Source organism: Saimiri boliviensis, chromosome 6 (assembly GCF_048565385.1).
Source record: "Saimiri boliviensis isolate mSaiBol1 chromosome 6, mSaiBol1.pri, whole genome shotgun sequence".
NCBI lineage: Eukaryota > Metazoa > Chordata > Mammalia > Primates > Cebidae > Saimiri > Saimiri boliviensis.
In genome coordinates this window covers 70,723,506-70,736,294 of record NC_133454.1, presented here as the reverse complement: position 1 = coordinate 70,736,294, position 12,789 = coordinate 70,723,506, and the positions used below count along the sequence as shown (strand labels likewise).

Below are 12,789 nucleotides of genomic sequence, written 5' to 3'. Positions count from 1 at the left end.
GTGAGGGCCTGGAGGATAGGTGGAGATGGGTAATTGGTAAAAAAAAAAGAAAATAGGAAGAATGAATGAAGACCTAGTATTTGGTGGCACAACAGGGGGACTATAGTCAGTAATAACTAAAAGTGTGTATTACATGCCTATACCAAAATATTTCATGTGCCCCATAAATACATACACATACTATGTACCCACAAAAATTATAAATTAAAAAGTTTTTAAAGGTAAATATCACTTTATACCTACCAGAATAAAACTTTAAAAAAGTATAAAGTAAGATAATACCAAGTATTGATAAGGACGTAGGAAGACAAGAAACCTTATGTACTACTTGTGTGAGTGTACACTGAAGCAATCATTTTGAAGAACAATCAGGTGGCAGTTTTTAAAACTACATATACATATACTCTGTCGTCTATCAATCCCACTCCTGGGTAAATATTCCAAGAAAACCCTGGCACAGTGGCATATGCAGAAGATGTTCACAAGGTTGTTCATTGTAGCACTATTTGTAGTAAGAGATAAGCAACGTAAGTGTTCGTCAATAAGGGAAGAGATGTGTGAAATGTGTTTAGAGCATATATTATAGGATACTATGCGTTAGTTAAAAGCCAATAACTAGATGGACATACAGCAAGAAGGAAAGGTCTTAAAAATAATGTTGACTGAAAAAAATTAAGTAACAAAGAGCTCAAGAGCATATTACCATTGTGTAAATTACAAACACATTACACACAAAATAATATACATTTTACAAAGATAAATACATATATCCAGGAAAATATATCCAAGATAAGAGTAGACATTTATAGGAAATGGGAGTAGGAATTAAGGATAAAGAGAAAAAATAAGAGGGCAAGAAGAACTTTGAAGAGACTAAAAATTATACCATATTAGGACCTGAGTTGTATTATAAACAGGAGTCTCTGCTCCTACATTATACATATGTACACATGATAAAGAACTTAAAGGCTGGGCGCAGTGGCTCCATCCTGGTCAACATGGTGAAACCCCATCTCTACCAAAAATACAAAAAATTAGCTGGGCATGGTGGCATGTGCCTGTAATCCCAGCTACTCAGGAGGCTGAGGCAGGAGAATTGCCTGAACCCAGGAGGCGGAGGTTGTGGTGAGCCGAGATCGCACCATTGCACTCTAGCCTGGGTAACAAGAGCGAAACTCCGTCTCAAAAAAAAAAAAAAAAACAACAAAAAACCTTAAGTATGAGGTTCAATCTTTCCATCTAAAAAATTATTGATACATAATTTTAAAAATTAAAACCAATCTAAATTATTATTAGGGTTTATTACATTATAAGAAGTGATGGGAGTAGGGTAGAGTAGATAGATGCATATTAAGATTTCTTAATATGGTTGATTCTAGGTATTGACAGACAAAAGTGAGTTTTAAAATGTGAATTAGAAGTGGTAGGGTATAGCCAGGTGCAGTGGTCCCAGCTACTTGGGAGGCTGAGGCAGGAGGATCACTTGAACCCCAGAGTTCAACCATGCAGTTTGAGAACAATGGGGCCACTGCACTTTGGCCTGGGGTAATGGGGTGGGATGCTGTCTCTAAAAATAAAAGTTTTAGGGTAACCATTAGATATCTAGACATGAGATTCACTGCTTTAAACAATTGGTAAAAAATTTGGAATTGAAAGAAAACAGTGCCCACAAAAAGACAAAAAGCATAGATAAATAGAAAACATACTAATGGTAGAAATAAGGTAAAATATATCAATAATCACCAGGTGAGTTAAATTCGTCTATTAAAAAAACTCATATTAGGACAACTATGCAATGCTATATTGTTTTTGAGATATCCTAAAATAAATATTCATATCATACAAAATAGAGGGCCAAGTCAAAACCAAATTTATCTATCTGGAATATTTTACAATGATTAAAAGACAAAATCTACCAAGATAAAAGTCACAAACCTAGTAACCAAGAACCAAACCAATTTCATAGGAAAAAAAATGCCAGAAGTGCAAGGAGATACTGACAAAACAATAGTGGGGATAGACTTTAATATACCTATTTCCAAAGTTAACAAACCAAGTAGACAAAGCATTTTTAGCGAGAATCTGAATAACACAATTGTGCCTTTTATGAAGTTGTTATTATTTTTAGAGGCAAGGTCTCACTCTGTTGCCCAGGAGGGCAGTGGCACATTCATAGCTCACTGCAGGCTCAAGGGATCCTCCTGCCTCAGCCCCTAAGTAGCTGGTACCACAGGCTACAGGCATGTGCCATCACACCCAGCTAATTTTTACATTTTTTATAGAGATAGGGTCTCACTCTGCTGCCTAGGCCAGAGGGCAGTAGCGTGATCACAGCTCACTGCAGCCCCAAACTCCTGGCCTCAAACAATCCTTCAGCCTTGGCCTCCCGAAATAATTGGCACTGTGCCTGGCCAGTTATTAATATATATATTTTTTACTTCGAAATCCATCTTTATTTATCTTGCTGTGGAATGCTGGAGCTGAGGCTCTCAAAACCATATTTCTGCTTTGGCCGCTGGTTTCCTGTTAGACTCTGACAATATGGGTGGTACTAAAAGGAGACTACAAAGCTAGAAGAAAAAAAAGGAGTTTATTCCTTCCTACCTGCTTCCCATGGGTTTCCTGACTGCTTGTGATTCCTGTGAACGTCACTAGAATAATACAGTTTCTGGATTGTTTTGTTTTGTTTTGTTTTTGCTTTAGTCTAGCAAGTCTTTCCCCAGCAGTAGCGGAATCCCATTTGCAGTTTTTCCAATTTTTATAAACTAGCTTCATTTTGACTTCTTCATAGGCACCAGCACCAGCTGGCCAGTATCCTCTTCTCAGAGATGTAAGTCTCAGCTACATGAAGCCCATCACAGCACAGAGAAACCAGCAGCTAAGCAGCACCTCTTCCTCAGAGGTCTAAATTTCAGATGTCAGGGGGTCCTCCTCTAAGCTTTTAGATTTGCATACTTTCAACCTTATTCTACAAAGAAAGCTTCAGGCTCATGTGATCTCATGGTGAATTCTTCCAAAATTTAAGGACAAAATAATAATAGTATATAAACTTTACTAGGAAACAGAAAAAAAATGAACACTTCCAAACACATTTTATGAGACAAGCATAACCTTGATTATAAATCCTAACAAGAATTCTGTAACAAAAGAAATCAATACACCAACATATCTCCCAAAGACAGACGCAAAAATCCTTGACAAAGAATCAGCAAATTCAGTTTGTGATATTCATCCTGACCAAGTGAGACTTTTAGAATAAACTCTCAGAAGTGTGTTTTCCCTATGGGGCTAGAATTTCGGGAACAAGGGGTGTCACTTACCTGTCTGGTCAACATCCTCTCTCATGGGCAGTACAGTGTAATCCAGTTGCTCATCTGAGTCCTCAAGCATCCATGGCTTGGACTGCAGCATGAATTGGGGCTCTTTCTGGGGACTTTCCCTGCCTCCAGTCCAATCCCCTGACTCATCGTAGAGCTGAACTTGCTGTAGGTATGGGATCCGGATAATTCTGTTTTCATCCAGGCTTAACTTTTTCAGTCTTCAATTAAGGAAAGTGAATACAGAATCATAGCAATAATGATACCACAGAATTGTTTACCAAGCAACTATAGGGAAAAAAACATGGAATCAGGCTTGGATACTTATTTCTCTTGCATGACCTTGAGTCAGTGACTTACTCTCTCTGGGCTTCAATATCCCTGTCTCTAAAATGGGGATAATATTTAATAACCCTTCAAGGTTTTTGCAAAGATTAAATGAGGGAATATGTAAATGGCCTGGCACAAAGTAGTATTCAGTAAATGGTACTTGAATCCAAAGTAAATTTTCCAGGGATGTAAATGCCAGTTATTTTTTTTACTTCAAACAGTTAGAACTCAGGAGTTAAATTTCTCTTTCTAATTCTCATTATTTAAAAAAATTTTCTGTCTCCACTGTCAGGGTCAGGATCCTATCTTGGGTAAAATCTCCTGTTTTCATTTCTCTTCGCTGCTTCTAATTCAGTCATGTGATCAGAAATGTCCTCACTGATGGCCATGTTTATGGAGGAGCTAAAGCTCAGAAGGGAGAAATGACTTGCCCATGGTCACACAGTAGAGGTAAATTGTGGAGCTGGGATTTAAACCCAAGCCTTTTGGCTTCCAGAACAGCTAGAAATGCAAGGAGGTACTGAGTATGAGAAAGCCTGTGGTTTAGAGGAGGCCCAGTAGAGAAAGGCTTATGGCTTTACCTCCTGAGCCCAGCAAGGCTGGCAAAGCAACTGGGGTTGGAGAGTCTGTTGTCATCCAGCATCAGTGTCTCCAGTGCTGGGAACCTCAGGATGTACCTCTTGCTTGTCAGCGATGTTACGGATGCCTCCCTGTGAGTGCAAAGATCTTGGGTAATGAGCAAGGTCAGGTGACAAACTCCACCATTCCCAGGATGCTGAAGAGGACAAGGAATCAACCAGGAGGTCTAACCAGCTTAGGAACTGCTCTAGTGCCCAAAAGAGGTCCCTGTAGGGATGCAGATAAAGTATAATTCCCTCCCCACCTTCTCCTTCCCCAAACTCTATTCATATGTACCATATCGTCTTCTGTATGGAGAAAGGTTACACACATCATTGAGACCAGGTTAGGCCAGGGCAGGAGATTGTATAGGTAGTGCTCATAGAAAATACCAGGGTGAAAGAGGCCAAACAAGGGGGAGCATTCTGCAGGTAGATCACTGCACAATTTGGACTCAGAAAGACTCTTTGTTATGCTGTGTCATCTAGTAGACTGGTGACTATGGGAGCGCCAGGAGACAATGCCCTTGTTATAGACCACAGCTTTGCCAACTAGTAGGGTAAAGTAGGGTGGATTAAGGGCACCATCCCTGGCTGCAGTGAGGTTCACTTATCAAGTGGCTTCATAAAATGAACACATGAGTAAGGAGCGGAGAAGTTTCTTCTTAAACTCTCTGAGGATTCCCAGAAACACCTAAGAGTGAGATTTAAGGGGGTGATGCCCCGAATTACATGGGTGGGCAGAAAGTGGTGGCATTTTAAGTACTGCCATTAATGTGATCTCATTTGTGTCCTTCAGGTAGATGAGACCTAGGTAACACTCCTCCACACAGGCAGATAATGCAAATAGCATTTTCAGTCTTCCCTCCACACTGTATGCCACCCACACACCCAAATAGTACACATAGACACAAATGCATACAGTATACACATATATAAGCCATAAACACACACAAACACACACACACACACACACACACACAACAAGGGGAAGGGAAACTAACATTTCCTCAGCACCTACTGCATTTCTGGCATTGTGCTACATGTTTTGTATGTGTTATCAAAGGACAGGTATTATTTATCTCCTTTTCAGATTAAGAAAATGAAGCTCAGAGAAACTTGCCTATAGTCTCATAGCTAGAAAGTGGGACAATTCAAACTAGAACCTAGATCTGTCTGACTCCAAATCCCATGCCCTTTCCACTGCCAAATGACACCTCTCACATTCACATCTACTAGTCTCATGTGGATTAAAGGGTGCGGAAATGAAAGGAGGAGCTGATGCCTGGGCTAAAGAGAGCTTAACAAAGGTAGGCAAACATTTATGTGTCCAGGTACTGAGAATACTAGAAAAGAACATATCCCTCCCCTCTAGGTGCTTATAGCCTGTGGAGTAGGTGGACACACAGCACGCAGTGAGACAAACACTATAAAAAAAGTAGGTAAGCCGGGCGCGGTGGCTCAAGCCTGTAATCCCAGCACTTTGGGAGGCTGAGGCGGGTGGATCACGAGGTCGAGAGATCGAGACCATCCTGGTCAACATGGTGAAACCCCGTCTCTACTAAAAATACAAAAAATTAGCTGGGCATGGTGGCGCTTGCCTGTAATCCCAGCTACTCAGGAGGCTGAGGCAGGAGAATTGCTTGAACCCAGGAGGCGGAGGTTGCGGTGAGCCGAGATCGCGCCATTGCACTCCAGCCTGGGTAACAAGAGCGAAACTCCGTCTCAAAAAAAAAAAAAAAAAAAGTAGGTGGAGAAGGCACCTATTCAGGAAAGGCAATGTTTAAGCAAAACCATGAGGAATGGAAAGGGAACTGTCATGGTCTTAAGCAGTGTGAAAGAGAGAGAACAGGCAAAAAAAAAACACCTCTCCATGGCTGGATCTGTAACATAATTAGAAGCTATTGCCGGGCGCGGTGGCTCAAGCCTGTAATCCCAGCACTTTGGGAGGCTAAGGCGGATAGAACACAAGGTCAAGAGATCGAGACCATCCTGGTCAACATGGTGAAACCCCGTCTCTACCAAAAAATACAAAAAATTAGCTGGGCATGGTGGTGCGTGCCTGTAATCCCAGCTACTCAGGAGGCTGAGGCAGGAGAATTGCCTGAACCCAGAAGGCAAAGGTTGCGGTGAGCCGAGACCGCGCCATTGCACTCCAGCCTGGGTAACAAGAGCAAAACTCCATCTCAGAAAAAAAAAAAAAAAAAGAAGCTACTGGCAGCCATATTTCCCATCATGGGGTCCAGAAAGACACAGGCAGCCCACCTGTAAAGAAAAATGTGGCAAGTCACAGAGAGGAGGAGATGTGAAACCTGAGTGACAGAACTTCCAGGCTGCTCCACAGTGCTCAGAGCCTACGTTCAGCATGACCCTAAGGCATGGCTGTGAGATTCCCCAATGTTCTTACAGTAAATTCCCCTCTGCCTTTTTTTCCCCTGTATCCTAACACTGATAGACTTCTACAGATGATGACAGTTCTGACTGCAAAAAAGGACAGGTCAGGGCCAGGTGTGGTGTCTCACGCCTGTGATCCCAGCATTTTAGGAGGCCGAGGCAGGTAGATCATGAGGTCAAGAGACTGAGACCATCCTGGCCAACATGGTGAAACCCGTCTCTACTAAAAAATACAAAAATTAGCTGGGTGTGGCAGTGCACGCCTGTAGTCCCAGCTACTTGGGGGGCTGAGGCAGGAGAACTGCTTGAACCTGGGAGGTGGAGGTTGCAGTGAGCCGAGATCACGCCACTGCACTCCAGCCTGGTGACAGAGCAAGACTCCATCTGAAAAAAAAAAAGAAAAAAAAAAAGGACAGGGCCCTGGCAGCAGTGTGTGGAAGTGTGGAATAGGCTTGAAGTACAAAGACCAGAGACATGTAACAGGGAAGGCAGGAAGCCTTTATAGTTCATAATATTTCAAGGTCATGGATGTGTCCTTTCCTCTTTCTGGAAGGACCAACTTTCATACACTGAATTTTTAATCTCTGAGAGCTATTACAGAACAGTGCACAGCAGCTCTGTTGATTTATAATCGATTGGCCAATCTTTATTTTACTCCAGTGAAATATCAAACAGCTAAGAAATAAGCCTTTAAAAATTTCCCGTTAAGCTCCATAATGTAGAAGCTGGCTCTGTCTTGTCTCCTGTGACAAGTTACACTACTTTGCCTTTTTAAAGTTCCACCCTAATTATAGCATGAGAAAGTTTCATTTTTTTGTCTCTAAAATAGATGTCTTAAAATAGAGGGGCAGCCATCAGATAGGTGAGAAGACAGATGCCTAGCTTCAGAGGAAAGCAGCAGGCTTTCCCACTGAGCCCCCTCCTGAGTCAGTTTTGGAAGAAGAGTTCTTTGAAGTGGCAGTCCGTCAGTAGTGGAGAAGCTGGGGTTTCCAGCTGTTCAGAGTGGTGCTATTTTTATGATCACTTCTTTTGGCAAACAGAATTAAAACTTTTTAAAATCTGAGAGATTTAACAAAAGTTTTTAGAAGCTAAGGGTATGTGCAGTGGTTGGATTCAGCAATGGGATTTTGTGTATTATATTAGATGATGTATGGGAAGGGGGGCAGGATCGCTGAGCTCTGGCTCCAGCGCTGCTGCTGCGTTGCTTCCTGTGTGACTTCCCACTAATGTTGAGCATCTCTGGGCCTAAATCCTCTATCTATATGGTACAAGGGGATTTCTTTTACTTTATACTATAAGACTTTGGATTAGGCTAAAAATAACACTCAAAAGATTGAACCAAGGGATGCAACAAACAATGAAACTTAGCAAACACTTAAATTAGGACAAATGTCAGATCAGCTTCTGCGTTAAGATACAGAACACCTACTGTGCAAACACACAGGATAAGAGAGAAATGGTTTAACAGACTGTGTGTGTGTAAAAGAGGATTATGATGTGGCTACTAAAAAGCTAGTGATCTTTTAGGTGGCGTTATTTGGAATACAGTGACTAAAAGAAAGGAGGTAACAATTTATCCTCTGCTTTGTGCTAGCCATGCCTGGGAGAGCCGACTTGTCCATACAAGCAGAAAGGGAGTAGGCGTAATGAAAGAGCCAAAGTAGCAGACTCCAGCTCAAAACAAGTAATAGAGTAGTCTAAAGATAGAATGGGTCAAATATGATTCCCCTAACTCACCCAGACAGAGAAAATAGCGAGAAATGGAGACACAAATAGTTCAAATAGTTCAGAATAGATGAGCTATATGATGAATGGAAAAAGTGAAGAGAAAGGAGGATGAAGTAGGCAGAGTCAGGCCATGAAAAGCCTCGTGAGTGATGTTAATGGAGTTTATCTTTAGGACAGTGGGAACCTGCTAAAAGACTTTCAGCAGGGCAGTGATAGAATCACATGTGCATTTCAGAAAGATCACTCTGGCTGACAGATAGGAGGATGGGTTGGGAGTCAAGAAACTGCAGACTGAGACCAAACAGGAGGATAACTGGAATGAGCAGTTTTGAAAAGAATTTAGAAAGCACAGTTCACAGCATCTGGTGATTGAATGAATATGTGGAATGAAGGAGTGCAAAATTTGGGCTAATGCCCAGGTTTCTACCCTGGACAACTAAATACTAGTTGGGGAGAAGTGCCAGTCAATGAAGCCAGGAAAAGAAAGGAGAGAACAAGGAGGAGGACTTATTGGCATGGGGCTGTGTGTGAGGACTTGGAATATGATAAGTAGGCTAAACAGGCTTATAGCTCAGAAGACTTGCGAGGAGAGGAGACCACCACCCAAGAGTATAAAAATTAAGAAAAACAGTAGGTTGAGTGTGGATGACTGGGAAGCACCAACGTTTAAAAGGTTGGCAGAAGAGGAACTCACACAGCATATTGAATCTAGATAGATGAGTGGCAAGAAAATAATGACATTGATATTTGTCTGGAGCCCCACATCTTTTGTAGAGACCAGGTCTCACTATATTGCCCAGGTTGGCCTCGAACTCCTGGGCCCAGGCAATCCTCCTGCCTCAGCCTTCCAAAGTGCTGGGATTACAAGTGTGAGTGACCATGCCTGGCCAACCCACAGCTTTCAAAGCATGCTGATTTCAATTGATACTCTGATACAGGTAGGAATATATTTATTTTCTCTCTCATACATGAGGACATGGAAGTGCAGGGTGGGGAGACTTGCCTTATTTTCTTTAACTAGGCTTTCCACTGAAAACAACTAGAATGATGAAAAAAATATAAAAATAAAAAATTTCATCATTTTATTTATTTTCTTTTGTAGAGATAGTGTTTTGCTATGTTGCCTAGACTGGACTTGAACTCCTGGCTTAAAATGATGTTCCCCTCTTGGCCTCCCAAGTAGCTGGCACTACAGACACACACCACCATTCCCTGTGGTGGTGGATCCATCATTTTAATACGTACAAGATACGTTAAGACAGTAAAGAAGCAGTATGCCAAATCTAAAAACCCAGAGGGAGAAACTGAACATAAGAAGCCATTCAAGCCTTGAGGGCATTTACTAGTCCTGTTGAAATTGAACTGTGGTTTGACAGTATCATGGAGCTAGAGAATCAAAGCCCAGGAAACACTGAAGGTGGGGCATTTAATCAGAGACCCTTTATACTAATTTGGGATCCGAAAGGGATTCACCCTCAGGAGGAATTAACTGAAACTAAACCCATTCTCCTTATTCCATAGCCAGGAGAATATGGTCTTGGAGTGAACAGAGAAGGAGACGGCAGACTGATCCCCTTGCAAAACTATAGCCCAAATCTGTATCATCAGAGTTGTTCAGAAAACACCCAGTCAGGAATTTAGTTTAAGCTGATTCCATACTGAGTGCCCTAGGTACCTGGCCAAAATAAATAGCAAGGTTTATAGTATCGCAAACTAAATAATGTGGACCAACTCTTCCCTGAGTAAAAAACCTAGAAAACCCAGGCAAAATATACATTTAAAAACAATCTTCCTTAAGATACGTGGGAACAAATAAGCTGTGAAGAATTATGGGGCTAAGATTTGAAAAAAGAAGGAAATTCACAGGGGTTCGTGTAACTTTTCCCCTAAGACTGCTAACTCTAGCAGTGACAGAGAGGCTGAAAAGTTGAGCAGAGATTCCGACAACCCTGCTGGGCCAGGAGCCAAAAATTGTAATCCAAAGCATGCCACAGAATAGAAGCCTCACTGCTCATGCTCTAAGTTAGATCATCAAAAAACTAAACCCTTGGAGAACAAATACGCTAGAAATAGTACGGACCTTGCAGAGACTGAAGACTAGCTTCAAATAATTTCAATTTCTATAACTGAATGAAGACTATTTGAAATTATTAGTGATGTGGATAACCAGAACACCCTTGGTCTGGTAAGAAAAAAATGATTTGAGTTGTCCAAAGGAACAGCCATGGCCTTTCATTCAGTTCCTATTTATATTTAACTTAAAACTAATTAAGCTTAAAGAAAATTGAACATTCAGTTCCTGTATCACATGAGCTACATTTCCAGTGCCCAAGAGCTCAATATACCTAGTAGCTACACTATGAACAACACAGATACAGAACATTTCCAACATTGTAGGAAGTTTTACCAAACAGTGCTATATTAGGCCTTGTAAGGATTACTAGACAGTGTCTGCAAACTGGTGCCAATCTCTGGGGATATAAAAGGCATGGTGGTTCACTCAAAAGTGGGGGATCATAAAGATCAGATGACAGAATGAAAATTTAGCCAAAGTCTGTTTCACAATGGACCCAGTGGCGTCATAAATCTACCTTGTGGTTCCTCCTCAGTTCCTGAATGTGTCACTGAAACAGACATACTAAACAACTGGTAGAATACCCACATTTGTTTACTGAGCAACAAAGTAAACGTCATTATGGTAGGAAGTGTCCAATTGAAACCCCAGAAACTTTTCTTCCCAATAGTAAACCAAAAATAACACTGAATCCCTGAGGTAATTGCAGAGATTACTGCCATCACTAAAGATTTAAAAAGATGGAAGGATAAGGATTCCTATGACATCCCTGTTTAACATCTCTTGTTTATTTAACTTGTGTAGAAGATACCCTTTGTTTATTTAGCTTGTACAGAAGAAAAGGTTTTGAAGAATGATTGTAGATTACTGTAAGCTTAATCAAGAGGTGACTCCAACTTTCAGCTGGTATTCCAAATGCGGAATCTTTTTACTGGAGCAAATCTACACAGCCCCTGGCACTGGGGATACAGCTAAAGACCTGTCAAATGTTTCTTTCTCTTTATCAATTGATAAGAACTACCAGAAGTAGTCTGCCTTGGCCTGACAGGGAGAACAATACACTTTTGTCCTCTTCTCTTGGGGCTATATCAACTCTGGGATCTTATTATTTTGAAAATATCCTACAGAATATCATGCTGATTAGACCTGGCAAGCAGGAAAAGTTGCAAACACCCTAGATGCCTTAGTAAGATATGTGTGCTACAGGATGGCGATAAACCCCCTCCACCATCAAAATTCAGGGACTATGATATGGATTAATTTTTTGTTGTTGTCCAGACATCTGAAGCATGTTGCGATATACTTCTAATGTGAAAGACATAATCCTGTACCTTGCACTACTTGTAAAAAAAAAAAAAAAGTCACAAAGCTTCATTGGTCTTTTTGGATTTATTTTTACTTACTTATTTATTTTTTGAGATGGAGTCTCACTCTGTTGCCCAGGGTTGCAGTGTAGTGGTAGGATCTTGGCTTATTGCAACCACTGCCTCCCAGGTTCAAGTGATTCTCCTGCCTCAGTCTCCTGAGTAGTTGGCTAGGTTGGTCTTGAACTCCTGACCCCAAGTGATCTAACTGTCTCAGCCTCCCAGAGTGCTGAGATTACAGGCATGAGCCAGTGTGCCCACCCCCTTTTTGGATTTTAGAAGTGACACATAAAACATTTGTGCTGTTCTAACTCATTTACTAAGTATCCCACAAGGCTGCTAGTTTTGAGTGAGGCCCAAAGCAAGGCAAGATTCTACAACAGGTCCCAACTACAACACAAGTTGCTCTTCCATTGGGCATATGAGTCAACAGGTCCAAATGGCTTCTAAAGGACTATGGCAAATAGGTGTGCTGTACAGACAGGGTACCATAAATACTGGATTTCAATGATAGCCTGAGTTTTCACCTATTATCCCCAAGTAATTATTAATACTGTCCCTTTCCCCTCTCATTTATATCCTGGTTTGGATGATAAAGTACATGGTCATTCTATGAATAGAGCCTTTTCTAGGTACCTATAGCAGATTCATTTTTGAACAAAAAAATGCCCTATTCTGAAGATAATGATTTTTATTTGAAAAACAATTTCTCACTTACTACTGCATATTGGTAGAGACCAAATACCTGACCACAGGATACTAAGTGATCACACAACCTTAGCCACTCATCATGAACTGAATATACAACAGAACTCCCCCATCAAGCGAAAGCAATATTTGAAATCAGGCTCCAGCAAGTCTGGAAAAGTTGCAGGAATATATGGCTTAGATTCCTATGGTGCATACTCCTGCTATACTGCTACCTCTCCATCAACCCTTAACTAAGGTCCTATGGCCATCTAATA

At 41.2% G+C, this 12,789-nt stretch overlaps 1 protein-coding gene across 1 annotated transcript in view; it reads right to left on the bottom strand.

Annotated features, from left to right (window-relative positions):
• The window catches only part of XRRA1 (X-ray radiation resistance associated 1), a 101,896-nt gene that overhangs the window by 50,014 nt on the left and 39,093 nt on the right, over positions 1–12,789 (bottom strand). The window contains exons 9-10 of the mRNA XM_003923469.4: positions 4,229–4,357; positions 3,321–3,538 (exon numbers count right to left, since the gene is read on the bottom strand). Coding sequence (XP_003923518.3) covers positions 3,321–3,538; positions 4,229–4,357 — 347 coding nt within the window. The remainder of the gene's footprint in view (positions 1–3,320; positions 3,539–4,228; positions 4,358–12,789) is intronic.